The sequence below is a fragment of the Callospermophilus lateralis genome, chromosome 1 (assembly GCF_048772815.1).
Source record: "Callospermophilus lateralis isolate mCalLat2 chromosome 1, mCalLat2.hap1, whole genome shotgun sequence".
Classification (NCBI taxonomy): domain Eukaryota; kingdom Metazoa; phylum Chordata; class Mammalia; order Rodentia; family Sciuridae; genus Callospermophilus; species Callospermophilus lateralis.
Window position 1 is genome coordinate 199,231,524 of NC_135305.1, and position 25,392 is coordinate 199,256,915.

The 25,392-nt window shown below is 42.6% G+C and overlaps 1 protein-coding gene across 3 annotated transcripts in view; it reads left to right on the forward strand.

Moving 5' to 3' along the window:
• Positions 1 to 25,392, forward strand: part of Stac (SH3 and cysteine rich domain) — a 142,315-nt gene that overhangs the window by 47,719 nt on the left and 69,204 nt on the right. For 2 of the 3 annotated variants that reach the window (XM_076869016.2, XM_076869036.2), the window contains exon 2: positions 10,457 to 10,736. In XM_076869016.2, coding sequence (XP_076725131.1) covers positions 10,457 to 10,736 — 280 coding nt within the window. The remainder of the gene's footprint in view (positions 1 to 10,456; positions 10,737 to 25,392) is intronic. The other variant, XM_076869027.2, reaches the window with a different exon arrangement.

The following is a 25,392-nucleotide window of genomic DNA, read 5'->3' on the forward strand; positions in this document are numbered from 1 at the left end:
TTCCTAAGGCCCAGCCCACTCTTTGCTCTTGGGAAGAAAAAAAATGATGGGACAGAATCCCTCCTCCTCTCTGCTCCCTAGCAACAGCAGCTGCATGTTGGAAGCAGAGAGGGGCCTGGTCACCGCTGCAGGAGCTGAACCTTGGTGGCTACAGCATCAGACATCCTGGCCTGATTCCCACCCAAAGAACCAGAGGGTTCATGACCTGTGCTTTCAGTTCCAACCTCTGTACTGCCTCTACAGACAGGGCTCTCCCCAACAGGGTTCCAGGACTCAGGAGTCTGCTCAAAAACCTGCCACATAATCTATGACACTCCAGGTACTGGCTTCCTAAACCTTCCTCTCCATTCTTTAACCCAAACTTCAGTGAACAATGTAGATTTTGCAGAAGATTGTGAAGAGAAGAAAAAGGAGAAAGGCTTATAATGTACACTCCATTTAGTAGTTCTCTTATCAAAACTCCCTTCCTCCATGCCACCCCTAAATTCATTTCCCCTCTATCCTTCCTGGGACAGCCTCCTCATATCAGACCTCCCCTCCACCCACCTCTCACGAGCAGCTTGATCCTCAAACCTGCAAACCTCACTCTTCTTGATACTCAAGAACCATGCATTGTTTATCTCTTTTCATGAAGATTTGTCCTTGCGGTACCCTCTTCCCTTTTCAGGTGGCTTCTCGAATTATTCATTCTGAGCACATCAAGTTCTCTTTCCCAAGAGGAATCTGTGACCCAGCTCTGCGGGGATATGACTGCCCCGCGTGGTTACACTGGCCTCCCCTTGCAGGGACAAGGTGACAGTAGTACTCCTTCACCTCATGCTAACCAGAAATGGCAGGGTGGTGATGGGGACTTGGAGAAGTTAAGAGCTAATGAAGTTGCCCTTGAGTGCCAGACACTTTGCCAGGGACTTTAGCTGCTTTATCTTATTCAGTTCTCTTAAAAAAAAACTGTGAAAGTAGTATTATCACCTCTATTTTATAGTTAGAAAAGTTTGGTTCAGAAAAGTTAAGGAACTTTCCTATGCAAAGCTGGAAAGAGCAACGAAAGTCAGTCCAACCGCAAAGCCTTGAACTCCTCATTATGTCTTATCCTCAGATATGAAGAACGCCCCCCGCCTGCCCTGAACATAAGGTGGTCCTTAAAAATTTTCCTCCTTGTTAAGCATCTAATCTTCTGTGGACCTTGGGCATGTCACTTAACATCTTTCTGACCCATTTTCTTCATCTGTAAAATAGGGATAATACTTGCTCTGCTACACTTACAGGGCTGTTTCATGGAAAACCATTAAATAAAAAATGTGTGTGTGTGCACATGCATGTATGCGTGTGTTGCTGTGGCCAAAAAGTGAAATATTATGATCTTGGCAGTGAGATGTTATCATTTTTACATTTGCCATTGAACAAGACTTAACCAGTGTCACCACTTTGGGTTTAAATAATATTAGGTAAGGACTGTTTCCAGGACAAGACCAAAAACAAATCTCACAATAGCTAGGACATTCAGAAAGGAAGGAGACAATATCTGAGGAAATTGGTGGTCTTTACTTTTCTAGTGGAGGGGAATAGTCAAGTGGTAGCTGGACGTCCATGGTACTATAGTCTTTCTATTCCAGCAACTGTGAATTTGAGAGCTCCCCAAAAACTTTCTTTAAGAAAATGTGGCAGCCAGCCTCAGGGCACAGAGGACACAACTGGGAGATTTTTCCCTTTCCAGTGGTTCCGTCTGATGTGACTCTCTGCCCTGTACTGCATTCAGATCCTACCTGACCCGAGGATGCACTGCTTTCTCCAAGGCCAGCATCTGCCTTATGGAGAACCTGCAGCGGGTCACTACGGATTACCAAACTACTCATGCTCTCCTAGCTGGCCATCTTCACTACCTGCAATGGGCCCACCCACACATGCCTGCCTACATCCTTCTTAACCACTGTGGTTTCGCGCGCCAACCAACACACAGAGTGCCAGTTGGGTTGGGATTTTTAGAAAAATTTTACTGGAGAACTGTTTGTAGTCGTATCGTAAGCACTACTTTAATCATGTTGAGACTCCAGAATCCTGGCTCATGGTAATCTCATTCCTGCTTCCCTGTCCAAATCTCCAATCTTACTGTATCTGCACTGGTGCATTCAGTCAGTTCATCAGTTTGCACATCAGTCATTTACCGAATATATACATAGGTTAAGAAAAGCTCAGACTCTGAAGTCAAACTGTTCCTTGGTTCTAATATCACCTCTAGCAAACTTGCTGGGTTTATTGGGGGCACACTACTTAACTTCTCTCTACCACCACCTCTTATCCATGAAATAGTGATGGTAGCTGCTTGGAGGATTAGTGTGAAGATCAAAAGATAACTCCTTAAAAACGCTTAGGATGATGTCCCGGGTACTGCAAGAATTTAATAATTATCTGCTAGTGTAATGGATATCATAACAATGCGCTGGGTACTGTGCCGTGTGTTTGGAATTAACTTCAGGGTCTGCAGGGGAACCCAAGAGCAGAAGGCAAGAAAGACAATGCCACACCTCCATGCTGCATGCTGGGGTCACACTGAAGAGAGCATCCAGAGCCACCTGAAGGGAGGTCAGGCAAGACTCCAGAGAGAACCTGAGTAGTCCAGGAGTCCCACATCTTCTCCAGGAACATTGATATAGACATTAACCGCCCCCCTGCCGACAGAACAGAGGCACTGAAGGTTATGTATCACTGAAAACCCGGGGACTGTCCTTTGTCTGTCAGAGTGCCTGAGGTAGCGAAGAGGGTGACTAGAGATAATGCTAGACAAGTTGGATGGCCTGTCTATCAGGAAGGCTCTTGTATCCCACAGTAAGGAACCTGGACATAACATAGAACTGAGGGGGCCATCAAAGCACTTAAACTGTTCAATTATATATTGTAAAGTTGATTCATTCTTCAAAATTTGAAAGAAGGTCTTGACTATTCCAGCCCCTGTTGACAGCACCTTTCTTTGCCATCAAAATACTCTACTTATCACTTGAAAATATAAATATAGGGTCTTGTATCACCCTCAGATAGTTTGAAGCATCACTACTTGTCTCCAGAATTAGATTTCAGTCTTCCTAAAAGCAGACTAGTCAAAGTCTTTTGCATTCCTCAGTGTGCCGAACTGTCAGAGCTGGAAGAGGAATTTAACAGCCTTTAAGCTTCTGCTCTCCATCCCTGATGGAAGCCAAGCCAGTGAGCTCTAGAGACTTGCCCAAGAGCATACAGCTTATTTATGGCAAAGCATGCAATCATTTGTATTCAATAAATGTGGCTTTACCAATAAGTTCATTAACAAAGGGGGTTGGTAGTTGTCTGTGGCAGAGCCTGGTAGATGTTGGAAGAACATTTCTGACTTTGAAGTCACCATCCAAACTAAAGTGAATCAGGACCTGGAATGTATTGTGCTTACCATAAAAGAAATCAGACTATGGGTGGGTAAAACTTTCCCATCGTAGGCTGACTTTTCTCAAAACCTCAAAGCACCCTCTCTGCCCATCCAGCCATGGGTAAAATGTCAGGGATGAACACGGGAGGTACTTTGACACAAGCCCCTGCATCAGCCACACTTGGAGGAGATGAAGTGAATCTGTGTGGCTGATGGGCTGTGGAGGAAACTGGGTCTCAGGACCATTTCCTTGATTATTAAATGACATCAAATGGCTTAATAGTATCTTTTCAAAAAAAGAAAGAAAATAATGCATGTTTCAATTAAAGGTATAACTCTATTTTAGAAAAGTTAATTTGTGAAAAGGAAAGGGCATATTCATCTTAAAGATGTAGATCACATATGAATATCAAGGACGAGACATTTGCTTGTCAAAGCTTCCCTGATGACCTCATTGGAATTCAGAAATAAAGCCTGTGTGTTACTGGCATCTCTTACATAGCGAGGAAAAGGTCTGTAGGGAGGCGACTGGGTTTATGGTTAGATGACAACAGGCAGGAACCTTAGCTGCTGCCGAGCTGAGGGGTGACTGTGCCTCTTGATTTACTGCCTGTGTGGGTAGAGACTCGTTTACACCTCCCCTTTCCCACACGGTGTGAACTTTACATCCTGGCTGGAATGATCGAGCACATGCTGGCTAATTAACTTTATGTGCTACTGCAGAACAGACGGGTTAATCAATACGCCTGCCATTACAGTCACCTTCAGGCTGAATCCTCTGTGTTCCATTGCTCTCACGATGCCCGATTTCTGCATTCCCTAATTAATTGGCATAGAAGTGTCGCTCAACATGGCAACCACATGGATTATTGCTAAAATTCCAGCTGGCACCAGGAAGATGAAACACACTTGGCTGAGGAGTTCTACTAAGAGGAGGTCAAAGGTGGGATACCTTCCCATCAAAGTTCACTGGGTTTGAGGGTCATTGGAGTCAGAGAGACCTAGGTGGGGATGTTCGTTCTGTAACTTACTAGCCATTTAATTTTGGGGAAAGTGCCCAATCTGTGTTCTCATCTGTAAAATGAGGTAATAATCTGAAACAGAGCCTCTGTGCCTCCCTACCCGGCATTGCTCTCATTCATTCACTCTGTCCTTTCTCCCCTTTCTCTGAAATGATGATTCCACATTTATCTTCCAACCTCCTCCTTCTCCTGCCTCTGCCCCCCATTTCTTCTCACTCAGGAGATAGAACTGTTTCTGTTTTCACTGAGAAAATAGGAGCAATCCAAAGAGAAGAGCCGCATCCAGCCTGCACCAATGCTACCATCTTGTTTGCAGCTTTCTCTCTCTGGGTAAACTTCCTCATTCCAATCCAAAGCAACCCTTTCTCTTGTGTTCTCTATCCCGCGCCTCTGCTCATCTACTCAAGGATGTCATTTCAGAATCCGCCCCTCCCCCCGCCTTTATGCTTCATCAGATTAAAAGCATACTGAAAAATCAACCATGTTTCATACCATAAACCCTCCTGAGATGCTGCAGCCCCTCCAACAGCATCATTAATCCCTTTCATGGCAAAACTCAAATAAATCGTCCCTGCTCACTCCACCACTCACTTAGCCTTCAGACCTTCCTTATTGGAACCTTGTCAGTAAGGTTCTCACACTCACCATGTCACTGAATCTGCTCCTGTTGAGGTTCCCAAAGACATTCCTTTGGCAAAACGCAATGGCCAGTCCTTCAACTTCACACTATCATTAGGATTCACTTGACGTTCTCAGCTACTCACTCTTCTTTGGTCCATTTTCTTCCCTTGAGGTTTTCTCTTTCCTCACCCTTTTCTTTTTTCCTCTCATGCTCAAGTTCCTTTGCTTATTGATATTGGTGTCCTCTAAATATTAAAGGTTCTCTCTCTTCAGATCACTTCCCTCCACTGTCTGCATTCACTGTGGACATAATGATTTCCTCTAGTACCATGGCTCTAAATACCATCTATGTGCTAATGATCCCCAAGTTGTTACTCTAGCTTGGACCTTGATCCTCACTCCCAGAGTTATATATGCAGCTGCCAACTTGGTAGCTCCACTTGAATTCCAAATAAGCATTTCAAACCACCCCACCCCGCATGCTGGCATCTTTCTTCTCCAGTGTTCTTCCATCCAGTAAAGGGCACCTCCATTCACAGAGTTGCTCCAATCATAAACCTTGAAATTACTCACCCTCCACATCCATCCCCTAAAAAATCCCCTAATTCTACCTTTTCAGCCCAGCCACATCTTACCCTAACCATGCTAGGCCAAGCAGAATTATGATATCTCCTCAGGACCATTGCAAGTGTCTCCCAACTGGTCTTCCAGCTTCCATCTTGTCTCCTTGCTATGTCTTCCAAAGGCTGCTAGAGTGGTCCTTTCTAGATAAAGTCAGATTCTCACTTCCCTGTTCACAACCATTACCCTTAGGATAAATTCCAAAGCCCTACAAGGCCTGGAATGATGCTGCCCTTGGCATCTGTGCCCTTCCACTCCATCATTCTGCAGGCACTGTCCTCCTGATGTGTCTTACATACACTAACCTTGCTCTCTTGTTGGGGCTTTGGCTTTTGGTTTTACCACCACCCACAATGCTCTTCTCCAGTGTAGCTCACACTCACTTCTTTCTCTGCTCAAATGCTACCTGTTAGAGAAGACCTCCTCATCACCTGCTAAGGCTGAATCTGCTACTGTTTTCCTTGGTAGCCTTTTACCCATCCAAATTTTAGTACATATCTCTTTATTTTATGTCTCTGCCTACAACATCTTAAATCTTTAAAGGGAAAGACATTGTCCTTTCTCACTGCTATACCACCAAAATCAAGGACTATCGTTCATAGTAGTAACACAATAGATATTTGTTGAATGAATGAATGAATGAATGAATGATTTAATGAATGAATGATGCTAAGGAGTATAAGGAGTAGTTTCCAGCACATGGTGAGGTACTCAAGAATATCTGCTAATTTTACTGTGATTATTATAAATCAAGTGGAAATGGACTGTGGCACTGGTGCATGGAAGCTAGTTATTTGTGACACTTGTAATTTTCAGAGTTTGCTTCAATTTATGGATTTTATATGTTCCTATTGCCTCTGCTTTTTTAAGGATAATTAGGCAAAAGTGTGTTGCTTTGAGCTCCCGTGTGAGACTTTGTTTATTTGGTTTTTCAGCTGTCCATTTGAATGAGAAATGTTACATTTGCTTCCAAGGAAATTCTCAGGCTGTAGAGGCAGGCAGGCCTCAACAGCATGACACAGTTTGAGGCCCCATACCATAAGTCAAGGAAAAGATTGCAGGTTTCCCAGGATCACACTTAAATATCAGACCTGAACTTCCAGGACACACAGACACCAGAAAGTAGATTTTTCTTTCCCACTCCACATCCCTCCTCCCCCTCACTGACCAACATCAGTCCCCTCCCCAGGAGTGAGGAGTGCCTCTCTTTTATCCCCCCATCCGTCCCCAGAAGACTCACAGGCAGTGGAGGGCCGGGCCCATAGGGGCCAGAGGAAGGCAATTTAACATTGAACCTGGTCTTGATTCACATAAGCTAGGTGACCTTAACCAAGCTACTTAAACTCTGTCAGCCTCCATTTCTCCAAGGATGAAACAGCATCTCCCTTGAAGGGTAGGGAGGGTTGGGATGGATCACCTTGTAAAGTATTTGGCCCAGCTCCACGGCCTCAGATCCGGCTCCCCTGTTCTGCCTGCCATTTATATTCATTCTCAGAGAGCTCTCCCGTGCATTATCCTCTATGACTCTCACCACTCTGTCCTGGTATAATCAGGGCAGGGGTTATTATTCTATTTTGAGACATGGGTAGCCAATTTGTTGAACTATTTGAACATAGTGGGAAGCAAACAGAAAATGATTTTAGCTTTTCTCTGTGATGGTATTTGCTTTGATAAGCCTCCCTCTCCCTGAGTTGCACATCCTTGACAAAAATTTTAGCAGAATCCTGAACTTCTTGGTTACTCTAATGTATTAAAAGTCTAAAATGAGACTATAGTGTCTCCTCCTATTTAATTCATCCTTTCTCCAGTACCAGTCCAGATTACAGCCTGAAGGACTTGAAGTAAAGAAGGTCTGTTTTGCTTCTTTGCTGCTTCCAGGTCTTCACCTTGGTTTGGCTTGATCTCCGTGAATGATTGCTTCATAATTTTCTCTCACTTGGCTCTTTCAGAGATGAAAGGCCCTCTTCAAAATAAATGCAATGCTCTTAAGGACTCATGACCTCACTCCCCCATATCAGGATATGGCAGGTTATGCTACAGAAACAAACAACTCCACAATAACTAAGGGCCCCTCCTTCTGTCTTTGGCAAGTCTAGTTTCTCTGGTAGGTTTGAGCTGTAGGGCAGAGAAAAAGAGACAAGAGTATCAGGTGAGCCACTGTTTTCGATCTCTCTGTGTCAGTGTTTGAAGCTTCTCTGTTTGGTCCTTTCTGGCTGATGATGCCTCATTGCTGACACTGGTGGGAATTTTCTAGAAGGCTTTACAGAGTCTTCCCACTCAGTGGTTCCATGAAGTAGAGAGCTGGTTTCACACAAGCATAACTAACTTCAGGTGGGCAAAGAAGTACCATCCCTTCACAAGCTCAGAGGGTGGGGAGAACAGCATTGTGTCCATTATCTATTACTGTACACGAAGTAGATCTACAGCCTAAGAATGGCCTAAAACACCATTCAATGCTTCAATCAATGAGTGTGTGGGTTTACAATTTGAGTGAGACTTAGCTGGATAGTTGTGGTCCCAGCTGGACATTCTTATGCCTGCAGGGCAGCAGGGTGGTTCTGTGTCTGGATTCTTCCTGGAGCGATGGGGGCTGGACTAGACCATATGTTTCTCATAATCCTTAAGGCTACTGGAGGTTTGTTTAAATGGCAGTATGGCAGGTTTCCAAAGGGAGGCCCTAAGCAGGCACAGCATCCTGAGGCTTCAAATTGCTTCTGTCACCTTCTCTTGGTCAAATTCCCAAAACCATCAAGATTAAAGAAGTGGAAAAAGGTCTTAACTTTATTGAGGGGTGATAGGGAACATACCAGGGCTGGAACCCAGGGGCACTCAATCGCTGAGCCACATCCCCAGCCCTATTTGGTATTTTATTTAGAGACAGGGTCTCACTGAGTTGCTTAGCGCCTTACTATTGCTGAGGGCAGCTTTGAACTCATGATCCTCCTGCCTTAGCCTCCCAAGCAGCTGGGATTACAGGTGTGCACCAAGGCACCTGACAGGTCTTCACTTTAAGGAAGTAGCTTCAAAGCCACATTGCAAGGCAGGGTGGATAGGAGTGTGAAGAGAAGGGAATTTGGGCTTTTTTTTAGGTTTACTCCAAGCCCTATTGTCCACCACATCTCCCAGGTCTTCTGAGATAGATGTTGGGGAGGTGGAGGCAGAGATGGCTGGATTTGGCAATGTCACATCAGATCATCTTATATATCATGTAGGAGAGCCTGACCTCATTTGGTGGAGACCCTTATCAGAATGGAGCCCATGTTGTCTGCAGCACTGAGCTATGGAAGTTAATTCCAGGCAACAGAACAACCAACAACCCCCATAGACATACACTTCTAAAAGGAAACTACCTTTGAGGTGAAGTGACTGGTTGGAATTCATGCAGCTAGTACTGGTTCGTTTCTTTTCCCTGAAGGGAAACTAGGCTGATGATGAAAAGCATAGTGAATATGAGAGACTTGGAAAAGGCTGGTGTCTGGGATGAACAGAGCAGGTGCTGGGCTGCTATTACCAGGTCCAGATCAACCAGTCCCTAGAGCCCAAGGCAAGGAGATTTCCTTAAACCTAAGGAAAAGGAAATGTCTTGAAGGATTTTAAACAGAGTCTCACACATTCACAGCTATGTTTCCAAAAGATCCCTCCAGCCTTGATGAAAAGACTGGATTAGAAGGCAGTAATGGGGGCTGGGTTAGAACTGCAGCCTCCACTCAAACCCAGAAAGAAAAGCAGAAGCTACTACTTTTCTAAATCCATGTTGGTGCCTCTTCATAAATTCCAAAGGCAAAGGGGAAATGGTCTAGTTTGTCATGGACAAAACAAGGGATAAGGCCAGGTACTGTGGCGCACACTTGGAATCCTAGCAGCTCGGGAGGCTGAGACAGGAGGATTGCAAGTTCAAAGCCAGTCTCAGAAAAAGTGAGGTGCTAAGCAACTCAGGGAGACCTTGTCTCTAAATAAAATATAAAATAGGGCTGGGGGATGTGGCTTAGTGGCTAAGTGCCCCTGAGTTCAATCCCCAGTACCCACCTACCTCCCCCACAAAAAATACAAGGGACAGTGCTATAGGAAGGACAAAGAAAGCCAAATGTGTAATTGAAACACTATGTCAAATATGTGCACACACACAGACACACAGAGGCAAACACACAGAGGCTACTTATCCACATGCTCCAGATCCAAGTGAACTTGCGAGTTTCTGGTTTGTGTTCTGTGGATAATTTAGCCAGATTGATGTCGAGTCAGAGAGTGGCCTCTCCTGCTTGGCAGTGTGCAAAGACAAGCAGCTGCTAAGTGATCCTAAGAGAGAAAAGCCAGCATTGCGCACAGCCTTGGAGCCCTTGAATTCATACATCATTTCCAGTTTATTCAAATTCAAAAGCAAATGGTATTGCCGGTAGGGACATGGCTTAGTGGTAGAGCCCCTGCCTAGCCATCGTAAGGTCCTGGGTTCAACCTCTAACTCTGAAAGAATAAATAGAGCAAATGATGACAAAAGCCTAGTTTGGCAGGGCCCTTGTGATTGCATATTGTTGGAAGTTTAAGGAAGCAGGGAAGAAAAGGCAGAGAGGCTCAACAGTGCCTTTCCCTGCCCTGTTGGCTTGGGGACAAGGGAAGGGGACGTTGCTGAATTCCATCCTCACTGGGCACTGACATCATCCTCACCCACACAAGGACACATAGGCGCCTCCCCGGGGGACTGTGGGTGTCAGCGGGAACCGTTCCGTGCATGGAGCTGACCTCCGCACCCCCAGCATGAGTCTGCATGATAGATCGTAAGAGAGACTGTTCTGTCATTGCATTGCAGCTCCAGAAACTAAAACGATCACTTTCTTTCAAGACCAAGAGTTTACGGAGCAAAAGTGCTGACAACTTCTTCCAGCGGACCAACAGCGATGCGAAGCTGCAAGCGGACATGCAGGCCGAGGTCAGCCCCAGCTCCAGCCCCCTGCCTGCTCCAGGAAGCCTGGCGTCCACGCCCACCAGGGCTGGCCTGCACCCAGGCAGCAGCGGCAAGGCTCATGCCTTTCAGGAACACATTTTCAAGAAGCCCACTTTCTGTGACGTCTGCAACCACATGATAGTGGGTAAGGCTTTCCCCTGCCCCTTCCTCCAGATCCAGCACCCCCTGGAAAGCTGAGAGAAAGTGGGCTACCACGGGTCCAGGTATCCAGAGATGGACTCTGAGCCTCAGAAATATGCAGACAGGATTGTTGAGGCGTGCTTTGGAGAAGAGGTAAGGGAAGCAGGGCTGGGCAGGGGGAGAAGTTGGGTTGTGCTACAGTTTTAGACCAACTTCAGTTGGTCCTCCAGGGGGCCCTAAAACCCTTTAGGGTTATCCCCCAGCACGTCTTTGTACATCTATAGCATCCCAACATTGCATATGGCCAATAAGTGAGACTTGGAATGTGTGTTTCCCAAAGAGGCCAATGTCTGCCATCACTGAGACTGGACATATGGATGACTTCCCGTATGGACAGGAACACAGAATTCTGCAATTCCCTTCACCCTTTGCCAAGGCCCAGTTAAGGAGTGGGATATTCCAATCGGGAGCCATGTTAGTTCCTATTAGAATCACACACATCAGGCGGTTCCTCATTTTTAGGAAAGTATTATCTACCCACACTTTCGCTTTCTAGTGACAGTACTCATGTTCTTCCGTCAAATAAGCCATGTTTAGAAGTAGTGCTTATATCAGTCAAGGATTCCCACCATGGTGTTGCTTAATAACTACCCTTAAACTTCAGTACTTAAAACAGCGGCAGCATTTCCTCTCACTTGGGCATCTTCAGAACAGCTAGAGATTGGCAGATCCAGACTCCACTCATTTATTGCATGTCCTTGAACCAATGGCCCAGCCTCGCCATGTTCTTCTGGCAAGAATGGGTAGAAGAACTCAAAGCTTCTTCAGACCTTGAGCTTCTGATGGCATTTCTTGAGTTCAGGGTTAGTTACAAGAGCAAGCCAGAGTCAAGGGATGGAGATGTCTACTCTCCCTCTAGTAGCGGGGACTGTAAGCCACCAGAAGAAGGGCATGAACGCAGGGTCAGTTAATCTAAATGACCACTTATGTGGTCTCTGGATTATAGATCCTTTATCATTTGGTAAATTCAGCCATGTCTTGGAGTTCCTGTGCTCCCACTTCCATCTGGAAGTGGTGGCTGGAGTGTGACAGTCAGCATGGGGTCACCACAGGTGGTCTCAGCATGCCCCATGCTCAGAATACTTAGGCAGTCCAGCCTCTAACCTTAATCTTTTTGTGAATGCCTGACTTCTGGTTCTGATGCATCACTTTCAATTTCCACACGTATTTCCACCAAGACTTTTCAAGGCAGTGCTATTCATAACCCTTAAATAAGTGATGATGAGCATCTATTTTAAATCTCATTGTGATGAGTGTGAAAAGACTAACGAACATGTATTTTTAAAAATGAGTAATGGGAATGAGTTCATCTCTGAGGAATGTCACAGTCATTACCCTACAGGGGACTCTAGGTGCACCTCAAGTACAACAAAAATTTTGAAAGACTCTATTCTAAATATTAAAAAACAAAAGCCCTGTGCTAAAGAGAATGGCACTTTGCTTTTCTCTGATCATAATTAAACTTATATTGCAGCCGCCTTTTTATCTTGAAATGAAAGGAAAAAAATAGTCAACAAGTCACAGTGCTCTTTTCAAAAATGAAATAAAAGAAACCAATAGTTGGCTTCTTCTAGGAATGAAGAAAGGGGTTTAGAGAGGTGATGTGAGGTAGCACAGAAAGGGGAAAATAAAAAAGACAAGAGGAAGGAAGTGAGAGGAGGGGCAATTGAGATGATGATGGGGCTGATGAATGTCCTAACTTCCTGAACAAGGAGTGGTCTTTTTAATTCACTGATAACAGAGCACAAGTGATCTGCCCTCTTCCTCTTTCTTTACCCCTTACATCTAGCCTCCCGTCTCCCCAGAGGAGGCCATGTTCATACTCTAGATGTTAGGGAAAGATGAGATGCTCTCAGCCCCTAAGGATGACATTTCAGAAAAGAAACTAAAGCTATTTCCCCCCTCTAACTTAAATCTAAGGGTTATATAAAGGTGCATAATAAAAATCAAATCTGATTTATATACTTTCCAGCTGATGGGTGCTTCCTTTGAAAATGAAACTGATATCCTCTCCATCTAGCATTTCTGAGATGGAGTGGACACTCACAGTTGGTTCTACGAGGCTCCCCATTTGTGCCTTGCTGTTGATGCCTATGCCCTCAAACTGGAAAGGCCACACAATTACCACAGGACCAATGATCAATAAAAAGAGAACAGGACCTCAGGCTCATTCATTGACCATCCGTTTCTAATGTTTCTAATTTCCTTAAGCTCTCTACTGCTAACTTTGCCCTTGCCCTTCTACCTGAGAGCTAAAACTTCTCCTCACCTACTTACCTGGTTCTGGGTTGGAACCTTGGGGCTAAGCAGATACTGGGTATACCCTCTGGCTAATCTAATCTTGCCTCTAGGACCTTGCTAACCTTTATGATCAATTCCTTAGGCTACCCCTTTCTAGAAAAATTGGTGACCTATGCAAGACAAAGATAGCCAAACCAATCTTTCATGGAGACATAGAGAAATAGATAGGGATGCCTATCAGCCCCAGGGTTGAATGTCCCTGCCTTTGGAACCGGAAGAACATGACTGCTTTTGTCAGGAGGACTCAAGTTTTAGCCTGGGAGAATTTGGAGCTGACTCTTGTACTTGGCTAAATGAACATATTTCCTCCACCAAGAAGTTCACTCTTGTAATCTTGCAATCCTTTGGCCTTGAACGTGTAAGTGAGGGTGGGAGTCCTGTCTCTGGTGTGTATCATCTAAATGTATTCCATTATGGCATTTTATCTTTATATTGAGTTAACCGTCTTCAGTGGCTCATTTCAGGGGAGTATTGAACCTATGTGGTAATCTGCATCTCATTGAAATCTCAAAGACGTCAACAAGTCAATCTGTGCTTTTAACATGACTAACTCCATGCCTTGGTTTACTCCATCAATTAAGAATATTTTTCCCAAAAATTCCATTCTTTTGTTTGTATTCAGACACCTTGTTTCTAAAATTGTTTTTAAATTAAATTTTTTTTGTTTTTTTTTTTTTAGTTGGAGCCTACTTAGAAGACACAATATATAAAAAGGAACTCAGATTTTTTAAACAGATAATTATCAAAATGGTTGGATTTTATTGCTTAAATTTCAACTTCTCTTATACAGTTTGTTACAAAGTATCATCCACTTTCATAATTTTCCCATAACATGGAAATTTAATAATAGCATTGTCTTATGTAGGAATCCCCAGAAGAAGGGCCTGATTCAGAGATTCCTATGAAAATGGTTTAATTGCATGGAACACCCTCAGGAGAAGGGTCAAAGAAGCAAGAGGGACAAGGGACGTCTTTAAGCAAGGATAGGACCTCAGCTGGAGTCCACTTTAGACAATCCCACTGAGCGCACCCACTTTGAGACAAGAGGCCTGCCTTGTACATGACTGTCACCCAGTCACTGACCATGGCTGCCCCAGGAAGGACTAAGGATGTGGCATCACCCCAAGGAAGATCCCATTTGACTGAGGACAATTCTCTTGGGGGGGGGGGGGGGCTGGAAATAACGTCTGTAAGTCATTAGCAGCCAAAGCTCAAGGCACAGCTTGGTAAAGGAGATCTGAACAAGGCACCGTCAGTACCCAGGACATCTATAAACATATTTCAATGCTTCAAGATGCAGTACAAAGGCATCCTTCACAAGAAGTGAGTTTAAAATGCAGAGCAACCTTGGCACTGATGTGCCTATAACACTGCATTATCATAATAATGAGTCACATAGCATGAGAAGTACTATATTACACTGAGTCCTGGACCTTTCTGCTGTGCTCTTGTTTGACCATTAGTTTAATTGTTTCCTGACCTATTCTGACCACATCCCATTGCTGAAGTCACTAACCAAAACTTGAGTGGAACAAAATATTTATACACACGGATAAACATAAAGATACAAAACTAAAAAAAAAAAAATAAAGCAGTGTTTGCTCACCAATGATGTTGTCTCTTGGTGAGAGAGGCCAGAGAACGAGGGTTTTTTTGAAAAGCAAATGTCAAATCTGTGTATTCTCAGAATGGACATTAAACCTCTGAGGTCATTTACCTGGACAATTGTTTTAGGGGCGATCTAGGTTGTAAATAAAGCACAAGTGCTCTCTAAACCCTTTTTAAAAATATTTCAAACAGAAACTCTCCTTTGAGCTACAGTATGCCTCCATACTGAATCGCAGTTTGTCCCCTGGGATTATTAATCTCTGCCTTCTATACTTTATGGCTGATTTTTCTCCTTGAAGATTAAAAACCCAATGCAGTGCCCTATCCAGCAGAGGCAAATAGTCTCTTTCTGTTCTTGCCTCATTTGGGCCCCCTTTAAGAGAATATAATTAAAACAGTCTCAGAAAGGAGATGGTGACTCTTCCAGATAAGGAATGTTTGCAGGGGGTGGCAATGTTTAGTCTGGAAAAGTCTTGGGAGAGCATGATCATTGTCTTCAAACAGCTGAAGAGATCTCCTCTGGAAGAGAGTTTAAACTTACTTGGGGTCCCAGGTGCACAGTAACAGATGGTGCCGTGAGGCAGAGTTCAGAGCCTAAAGGTACAGCGGCTCAACGTAACTCCAGAAGTAGGCTTGTGGATTTAGGAGGAGAAAAAATACATGTTCAAAAACTTCTGTATACTGTACTCCCTTTGAGTATTCATAGCACATATAAGCATTTTGAAGTCTTGCCATTCTGAAAGCAACCCACCTGTTATCAGTGGAGAAGAGAGGCAGTAATTTAATGGATTATAACTAAGGAATTCTCCCTCCTAACATCTACATTTCCCTAATTCCACTGGCCTGCTATAGAACACTGTTTGACACGTATCTCTTCAATGTGCACAATTCCAAGGGATTTTTCTAACGCTTGCAAAGGTAAATTCATTAGAGTTATTAAGGCTGCAACATCAGGTCCAAGGTTCTCATAGAGATTATCAAATATAAATGATTGTATGACTTGTGCCCAGCACCTTTCAACTAAAAGAGCACCAAGTACTTTTAAAGCTGCATCTGCTATTATTTTTTTTCAGAAATTCTATGCCTGCTGCCAAGTATGCGTATTTTAAGAAGTCTCTCATTGAAAATCACTTAAATCAAAAAGAATAAACCACATTCCTTCCAACAAAGGTTGAGTAGAAATTGATGTCAGTAGACTTCCAGGAAGAAGGCAGCCTAGAGTCTCACACAAAAGTGGAAGCAATTCCTGCTAGGGACAAGAATCGCACTCTAGGGTCACATGGGAACAGCATGTCATCATTTTGTGAAAATGTAAAAATCCTCGTGCTGTTGCCAAAAAAGAAGACAGAACAGGAGGAGGTGGGACTCTCCATAGAAAAGCCCAAACACTATTTCTGGGCCCTTTTCAGTGCCTAGGGAATTTTACTCTTCTTTCTGAAAGATCTGCAATGCCCTTCCTTCCAGTTCTGTCTCTCCATCTAGCCAATCCTAGATCTGTCCAAACCCAGTGAAAATTCTTTCTCCAGTTCTAAAATGGTCACTAATTTTCTCAGAATTTTCACATTTTTTCTCAAAAACCCAGAGTTTGGTCAATTCCTTGCATACATGAAGAGCTCAAATTCATGTGCCTATTCCCACAGCGACTGCATACCACAGGCCTGGCACATAGTGAGTGTTTTAAATAAGTAGTGAATGCATGGAATAAAATGGTCCACCTTCCAATATCAACAACAGAAATAAAAGCAAATTTTTTTTTAAAAATGGAAGAATATGGGAAAAAAATCGCTAAATACTTTGGAAAGTCACTCCTGGGTATATCAAGACTCCAGCCCCCCCAAAAGGAAGCCTGACACAAGGCCCAATTTCCTCATCTGTCAGCTTTTCTACATTTCTCCTTTGCATTGTATATTTTAAAACAAAGTTTCATAGTGCACAAAGGTCATAAGAAGGATGTCTTCCTTGTTGATTATATACTTAACCAAATAAAATATCATACTTTCCTGTTTAAAGTTTTCATCATAAATGCCACTGGTATAATATTTCCACTTTCTAAGATAGTTGCTTGATAGGTTCTTATCTACCTTTAGTTCAACTTTTTTGTCATGTAATCTAAATGCTTTGTCTGAAAATAAACATAATTGGATTATAGATTTCTTTTTTTGCTCCACCTAAATTTGCAAATTTAGATTTGCATTATGCATTTGCATTCTTATGAGTGAAATATTTGGCTTTCTTTCTGCCTGCTTATAAATATATGCTTTCTATTTTGTGTTTCCTGTTTCCTTCCATTTTGTGTGTGTTTTTGTGTGTGAGTGTGCATGTGTGCATATGTGTATGCATATATGTGTGGTTTACATTTTCTTTCCTTTTAATAACCTCTCATGTTTTAGGAGATGCGTGCATTCTTCTACTTATAATTACATATGAGGTTTTCAAAAAACTCTTTCTTCTACATTTTTCAAGTTATCAAAAAAAAAAAAAAAAATCAAAGCCGGGTGTGGTGGTACATACCTGCAATCCCGGCCATTTGGGAGGCTGAGGCAGGCAGGAGGATCACAAGTTCAAAGCCAGCTTAGCTATTTAGCAAGGACCCAAGCAACTTAGTGAGATACTTTCTCTAAATAAATAAATAAAGGGCTGGGGATGTGGCTTAGTGGTTAAGTGCCCCTGGGTTCCATCCCCAGTACAGAAAAATATAAATATACAAAATAAAATAAAAATCAAGTTGGGGATGTAACAGTGGTAGAGTGCTTATGTAGCATGTGCAAAGAATTGGGTTCAATACCCAGTATAAATAAAATTAATTAATCAAATAAATAAAAAGAGTATTTTGATTTCTCTATTTTTCAAGATACACACGACCAAACTTTTAATCCCAACTCTCATCTAACAAGTCTTTTCACTTCCTGTTTTTTGCAAATTAAGTATGGCACTCTTTTCATTTCATATTTTTGTTGTTATTGCACTGTTTTCCAATTCATACTTTTGAGAGTAAATCTTAAGGTACACATACTTTTATAACAAGATCTATGCATCTACTGGGACAATTCAAGTTTTAACTTGTTTCAGTATTAACTGCCAATTCTATTACTGGATAACTTCCTTATTTTAAGCTCTTATTTTTGTTTCTCAGTTGTTAAAAGAATATAGTTAGTAATATTTTCCAGGTAAAGAACATGGGTACCAAATGCATAAGGGAGTGAACTGCCAATCATCCCACTTGTTCAGCTAATGAACCTCTTGCAGCAGGGCATGTCAGTGAGCAGGATCCAACTCAGACTTCTGGCAGGTTTTCCTTCATATACCCCTCAGTTCTGGCCTTTACCATTGTCTCCTTGCCCACTTTGCTTTCCTGAAGCTAGTAGCACAGTCTCTCCTTTTATATTAGTCTATAAAATCCAAAGATTTTAGAGCTACAGCTTTATTTAGTAATTAAATCATCTGCAGTGTCAGTTCCATCCTTCCCTGCCTCTCATAAAGATTTTGATTGTGAAATTTAATTTTTTGCTTCCCTATATTCCCCAAACAATTTTCCAGGTTGTTTCTAATTTCCGCTTTTGACTCTTTTATTGGCCTATCTGATTCCCTTGTATTTTATTGTCAATCAAAAGCAGATGTTGTCTATAATTGTTTTTTTTGTTTGTTTGTTTAATATGGTATAGCCCTTCAAAGTATTCCTTGCTTATAGCCTTGTTGAAAAGAGTAAAGGAGATAAGTTGCCCAATGCAGTCACACAGAATTAGCAAATGGCAGATGTGGTGCGTTAAAGTCCAGAGTGTGCAGGCCACAGCTTGTTGCATTCTCTGTAGTGTCCCCTGCCCTGGGAGTGTCACCTATCCTACATATAACAGCTGTCCACAATGAATTTGTCAAGTGATCAAATGAATACATAAATTCATTGTTCCACCAATGAGAAATATCATTGTCAAAATTATGATTATGATTGCTTTTACTATATAGAAAATTTTCATAATTAAGAAGTAGGACTTCAGATAACCTCAGCAGCCCCATTTCCAGCAAAGATTCACTGAGCACCAACTATGTGCGGGGCCCCTATGCTGACATCTGGGGACGCGCAGTCTAATATTTTCATAAATTCAAGGAAAGGGACTGAGAGGTAGCAAAGGAAAAAGAAACATTACCTAGAAGCTAGAATGTGAAGGAGTCCTTTTCACTACAAGCTGCAGATCTGCAGGCCCTCTCTCCATGACAGACTGTGCACAGGCCGTAGACAAGGTGTGTGCAACAGGCCTCGTGATTCTCTCCTTGTCCTTCCAAGGCCATCCCCTCATCCCCACTCAAGTGATTAGTCTAGGACGCACTGCTGCCACATCCCTGATGGGACGATATCTGAACCTCCTGTTGAACACAAGTTTGGGGAAGTCAAGAAGCCAAAAGAGCCATTAGAATCTAGCTTATCTCAGTAATATTGGTCATACTTCTACAGATTTTCCTATTTTTATTAATATGCATGCATGCTGATATTAGGAAGGCAAAGAAACTGTCCTTGACCATGATGTTAAACATCTCTTGACCATTAAGAATAAGAAAAGTTTGGTCAGGCGCAGTAATCCCAGCAACTCAGGAGGCTAAAGCGAGATGATTGCACGTTCAAAGCCAGCCTCAGCAATGCAGCAAGTCCCTACAAAAGTTAGTGAGATCCTGGCTCAAAATAAAATATTAAAATGGATGGGAGTGTTGCTCAGTGGTTAAGCACCCCAGAGTTTAATCCCTGTTACCAAAAAAAAAATTTTTTTAACAATAAGAAAGGTCTGGGTACAATGATGCACACTTTGAATCTAGCCAATTTGGGAGGCTGAGGCAGGAGGATCCCAAGTTTGAGGCCAACAACATTGGCAACTTAGATCTTGTCTCAAAATTAAAAATGAGAAAGGGATAAGAGGTCTGGGGATGCGGCTCAGTGGTCCAGCACCCCTGAGTTCAATCCCTAGTAGCCCCCCCAGATAAATGGAGATCAAATAATAAGAGGAGAATCTGTATATACACACTCTCCAGAAAATGAGTATTGCCAATTACTGCTGTTATCATATCACTGTGGTTTAAAAATGTGGAACTTCCTTCCTTTAAACTGTTTATTTTACAAGTAATTTGCTGGAGTTTTGAATGGTCAGATTGGGAGGGGAAATTATAGAAAAGAAAATCAGCCCAAAAGAAAGAAACCGTCTCTCTTAAATTACAGATCATGATGTTTACAGGGCTTTGGTGATTTCTTGAATCGCAGCATAGAGATGATCTTTCAGGAGAGAAATGTTTTTCCCTCCCTAAAAAAGAAATTTGTATTTTAGGAGCCTTTTAAGATCATACTTAAGAGGAAATGAATGACACATAAAATGGTGTTCTCAGTGCATAAATAACACACCCAAGAGCAGAGAATGTCTGATGGTGTTGTTACATTCTGTCATTTCCCACAGTTCACCACGAGATGCTCTTTGGTAATATTTTAGCTTAGATATTCTGAATACATGCTCTTTTGAGACTAGCTGTATTCCATATATTTTCTTCCTCTTCTATGCTAAAAGAATAAAATATTTCCCAGGACAGAAAGAAAAGAGGAGAAATCAGTCCAGATGGAGTTTAGCTGGGGCAGGAAGACAGTAGACACAGCTATGAATGCACTCGGAGAGCCAAGCCTTTTCCTGCCTGTGATATTGATCAAAAGCTGGGTCCTGGTCTCCCCTGCCAATAATGAGGTCAAGGTTTTGAAAAAAAAAAGAAAGAAAAAGAAGTTTTATTGCTTTGCTTGCAAAGAAGAAACACGGGGAACTCCTGCCCCAGAGGCCATGGTTCTCCCCGCCAGAGGAAACACAGGGCTTTCAAAAAAGAAGAATACAAGGGCTGGGATCCAAATATTACCATTAGAGAATATTAATTATTGTTATCAAATGTCCTTGAGAGACATGTTGCTCCAGTTCCCTGGTTTTGGAGTTTCTTTATTCTCGTGGGCCCTGCTACTCTTCCACCAAAGGACACAATAGCTTAGCTTGGAACAGGAAAAAAAACAATATTAGTTTTGTTTTCCCTCCAGTGTTAGAGAGGGAGAGAAAAAGGAAAGAAGAAAAAAAATGTCAGTTTTTAAAATAAGCTGCTCGTAGCAAGGTTTGTACTCCAAGCATAAAGTGGACCCCATTACAATACTGCTGTTTCCTGCTGCCTGCTTGAGGTTCTAACGAAGTCACGACGAAGCCTCAAATGTTAAGAGGCTATTTGCCTTTGACTCATGGCTGTTCCATGTTTGAAGGCTGAAGATCTAGAGGAATAGGCTATCACTTGTCTGTGGGGTAACAGAGACTTGCTAGAAAATGTATATCCTGTCCCACTATTTGGCGATCGTAACAGGGAATGCTCCACTGACCTACTTTAGATTGTTCCCCTTGGTTGTGCAGCCACAGTAGATAGGATGTCATGGAATGATATTACTGGGCCAGTGCTCTAAAATAGAACAGCCCTGTGTGTGCACCTTGGTCTCAGAACATCATGAAGTAGTGTGTGTGAGGTGTGTGCATGTGTATCCATGTGCACCTGAAAATGTCTACATTGTAAACCAACTTTCAAGGACAGAGGATGGGGGAAAGCATTTTCTCCATAGCTCATCAAACACTACCTAGTTACCCAAGAACAAAAGCAAATTAGAGATCATTCCATCACATGTGAAGCTTACATGAAATAAAGGTGCAGAAGCCTATTGCTGCCCTGCATGTCCCACCCCAACAACAGGACAACCAGCAAGTTCACGAGGGCATGTGCAAGTGCAAACACACATGCATGCACACACACACACACACACACACACACGACTCGGGAAATGTGTTTCTGGTCAGGTACAGAAAGAACGTTATTCAGAGTTCCCATCCATGTTCACCTGTACCTGATTCTATGCACTGTAAGATCCAACCACTGCCTTTACTCCATTTATAATGCCATAAAGAGAAGGAAGAAGAGCGTGTAATTAAAACTGAAGGGGCATGTTGAGCCAGCTTGACTCAGCTTGACTATATCATTTTGCCTAACTTCCCCATTTGTAAAAGGAAATTTCAAGAAACATTTTCTGGGCATCAGTTTTTTTCATTTTAAAAATAGAAATCATAGCCAGGCGCCATGGCACAGACCTGTAATCCCAGCAACTTGGGATATTGAGGCAGGAGGATGGCAAGTTCAAAGCCAGTCTCAGCAATTGAGCAAGACCCTGTCTCAAAAAATAAAATAAATAAATAGAAGCAAAAACAACTACCTGATGGTTTTGCTGTAGAGATTGCATCCAAAATGCAATAGTGCTTCAGTAAGACCTTTCAAGGTGCTTTGTTCTGTCCTATCTTCCTGCCCTGCTTTCCCCTGCAGGGGTGCATGCTGCTCCCACAGGCTGCCAGTCTCCCTGGTTCTAGTCATACATATCAACACCAGAAGTTTTGCTGTCCAGATGCCTTATTGATACCAAAATGTTTAAGTGTCTACATTGGAACAAAGCACCTCCCTCCTCCCAGATCCTGCCATTAAGTGGATGCCTTCTCTCCTGGTGGGACAGACAGTACCTCATCATCTTAGCTACCTGACCAAAATCTCCAGGTCCCTGCTCCTTTTATCTAGAAACCCCATCCACGATCATACTGTCAATTCTGCTTCTGAGGCTTCCCTACCTCTCTTCCATGTTGATCCTGCCTGATCCAGCCTTTGGTCCATCTCACATGAACTGGTTCAAGAACTTTCTAAATTATGTGATTTCTTCTCATCTCCATGTCCTCATTCAGTTTATACACTGCTGCCAAATCTCTTCTGAAAGTAATTTGCCATCACACCCTTGTTGTTCTCAAGAAGGCTTGCCCCACCTCATTGCCTAAAGAATTACACTTGAGCTCCTGAGTTTGACTTGCTTCTAAAATCTCCAGTGACTTAGCAAAAGTGAAGGAAAGGCATCCGCCCAGCAGGCTGAAAGTGAAACACTGTTCAGATAGTCTTTGTCAAGGCCCCTGGTGATCCTCACAAAGAAACGCAAATACAAACCCGCAAGAAAAAGTCAGGAGAGAGGTGGAAGGGTGCAGAGGAATCTGACGGAGGATGATTTTGGAGTGATTTTGGACAACTCTGAATCCCAGTGTCTTCAAAATAAGATCAGAAATAACAATACTACTTTATGGAATTGACTGACAACTAAAAGGCTACGGTGACCGTACAGAATGGGCTATAGGACCCCAAAACTGCTATTATGAAGGCTGCATTTGCAACAAACAGGTTGACAATAATTGTAAGTCAGCTCCTCAGACAGCAATTCAGAGACGGAGAAGAGCGATGGGCCAGTCCACTCTTCAGAGACCTGAATAAATACACATTCTCTAACCTTGAGATGGAATACCGGTTCTGAAGAAAGCATATGAGACTTCCAACACTGAAGACTTCAGGAAAGAGGAGAAAACAGACGATTATTAATACTGGGCCGGAGGTGTCAAATCCAGATGTTTCCCAGACGGTCATGAGAAAGTGATCATGGAGAAGGGCACCTCCCAAAACATCAAGCCAAGCATGTGCAATAGGAGAAGAGCTCAGGAGCCATGGTGTTACCATGTGAACTGATGGCCCAGGGGGCGAAGGCTGTGGACTCCAAACACCAAGGCCCTCAGCCAACCCAACACCCACTGCTATTTTTAAAGCCAAGAGGGGGTGAGGGGTGGGGGAAGTAGAGGGAGTTTTTCCACTAGTAGTCAGGAACCAAAATAGGAAAGATCAACAGAGGCATTTATAAACAATGAATGCCATTAATTTTTTTTTTCTTAAAAGCTGAAGTCTGAGTTGGAAATAAAGCAGTAGGAGCAAGGAGTGGGGGACATGGGTGGGAAAAGATGACCCCAGGGTCTTCACGTTCCTAACAGACCCTGTCTGCTCACTGGAGGGTATTTCAAAAGTCACTGTATTATTGAATTTCCCGGAAAACTTGAAAACCATCTTCTTAATCGAAGTCAGGGGAGAGATGGGATGGGTTATTTTTAATCAAGGTCCCATGACTAGAGTTCAACTGTGATGGAAAAACATGTTCCCTTTCTTCCCTTTCTAACTATTGAGTGGTATCTAGAGCCCAGGGGAAGTCTAAAATGCATTGCTCCAGCTCCGAACTCAAGCTCTTCCTAGAATTCTGTGAGGACAGTGACAGGAATCTGGGGCTTCTTAGAGGAGAAAGAGAAGATAATTATGAGCCCTGGTTTGAGTTGGGTCTGCTTAACTTCTCAGTGTGACAAGAAAACCATTAGACCAGGAGGCTGGAGAGGCGCACCATGTGATGTTAGTCAAATCGCTTTGCTTCTCTGAGCTTAGTTTCTGTGTGTGTAAAATGAGAGAATCGATTATATCTGAGAGGGAAAAAAAATTGGCTTTCATACTAATTGAGTGGTGGTGATTCCCCAGGGAAGCTTCTGAAGCTGCACCATAAGTCAGTCAGAAAATTATCGTAATTAATTAGTGATATCTGCCATGCACCCCACTTGAAGGGCTTTAGCACATATGCTATGTATTTGCTATCCCTAGGCTACTGATCTCTAAGGCAGGACTTCCTAAACATTGAATGTGCATAAAAATCATTAGGAAGTCTTATTAAAATACCTATCCTGATTTAATGGGTCGGACACTGGGTCCTGAGATTCTGCCTTCCTTACAGGGTGTCAGATGGTGTAGGTAATGTCAGTCCGTGGACCACACACTCTGGGTGGCAGGCTTGAAGGTATCTTTATGACTCAATGTATGACACTAAAATTCAGAAAGTCACTAAGAGCTATGCAGAAGTCCTTTGGGAAAAGGAAAAGGAATTGTAGAAATATTGAGAAAATAACTATTTTTTCAAAATACTTCAAACTTTGTTACATAGATCTTCATCTCATTCTTTCTTTTTTTTCCTCCATAGATGCTTAATGTATACAGAGCACTCTGGTAAATAATTGGGTATGTACATACAGATACTTGAACAAAGGTATATAGAAAATGCTAGTGGAAAAAAAATGTAAGAAAATAGTAGCTCTATCTGAGGAGGAAGTAGTCAATCACAGTTCCATAATGAATGTGGCATTTGAGAGATGACCCACAATTAACCATTTCCTACCAAACTCATCTATAGCTCCAGGCATTACCGTCCTGCTGAGGACAGAGAGCCCAAACACACCCATTATCTTTCAAAGTGCAAAAAAGTCAATTTTTAATTTCTCTGAAGTTGATGTATAGTCTAGAGATTAACCCAGTTTAGTCACCACCTCTGTTCTTTGGGCAGACTTATCTAGGAGGCACCCTATCCCAGATGCAAATCAAGTAGTGCCACTACTTGTCATTGGTCCAGAAATGGTAGTTAAAAGGGTTCTAGAGCACTTCATCTTTTTATTTCTGATTTCTAAATTATGATAGATCAAAGATGTGATACCTTGATGAAAATAGAAAATACAGTTAGGATATGTCAGTCAAACCTAGGTGATGAAGGAGAAGAAATGAGTAAACAAAGCATAACAGCCAGAGACCCAGTGTCCAGTTTGCAATAAATCAGACCCACTTTTGAACTCAGACACCACCATCTGTTAGCAAGGCAATCTTGGGAAACCTTTTAAAGCTCTCTGATCCTCAATTTTCCATTTTAGTAGTAAAGAATAGCTAACTTCAAGGAATCATTCATTGTGTTAGAGAAAATACAGGCAAAGTTCCTGATTCTT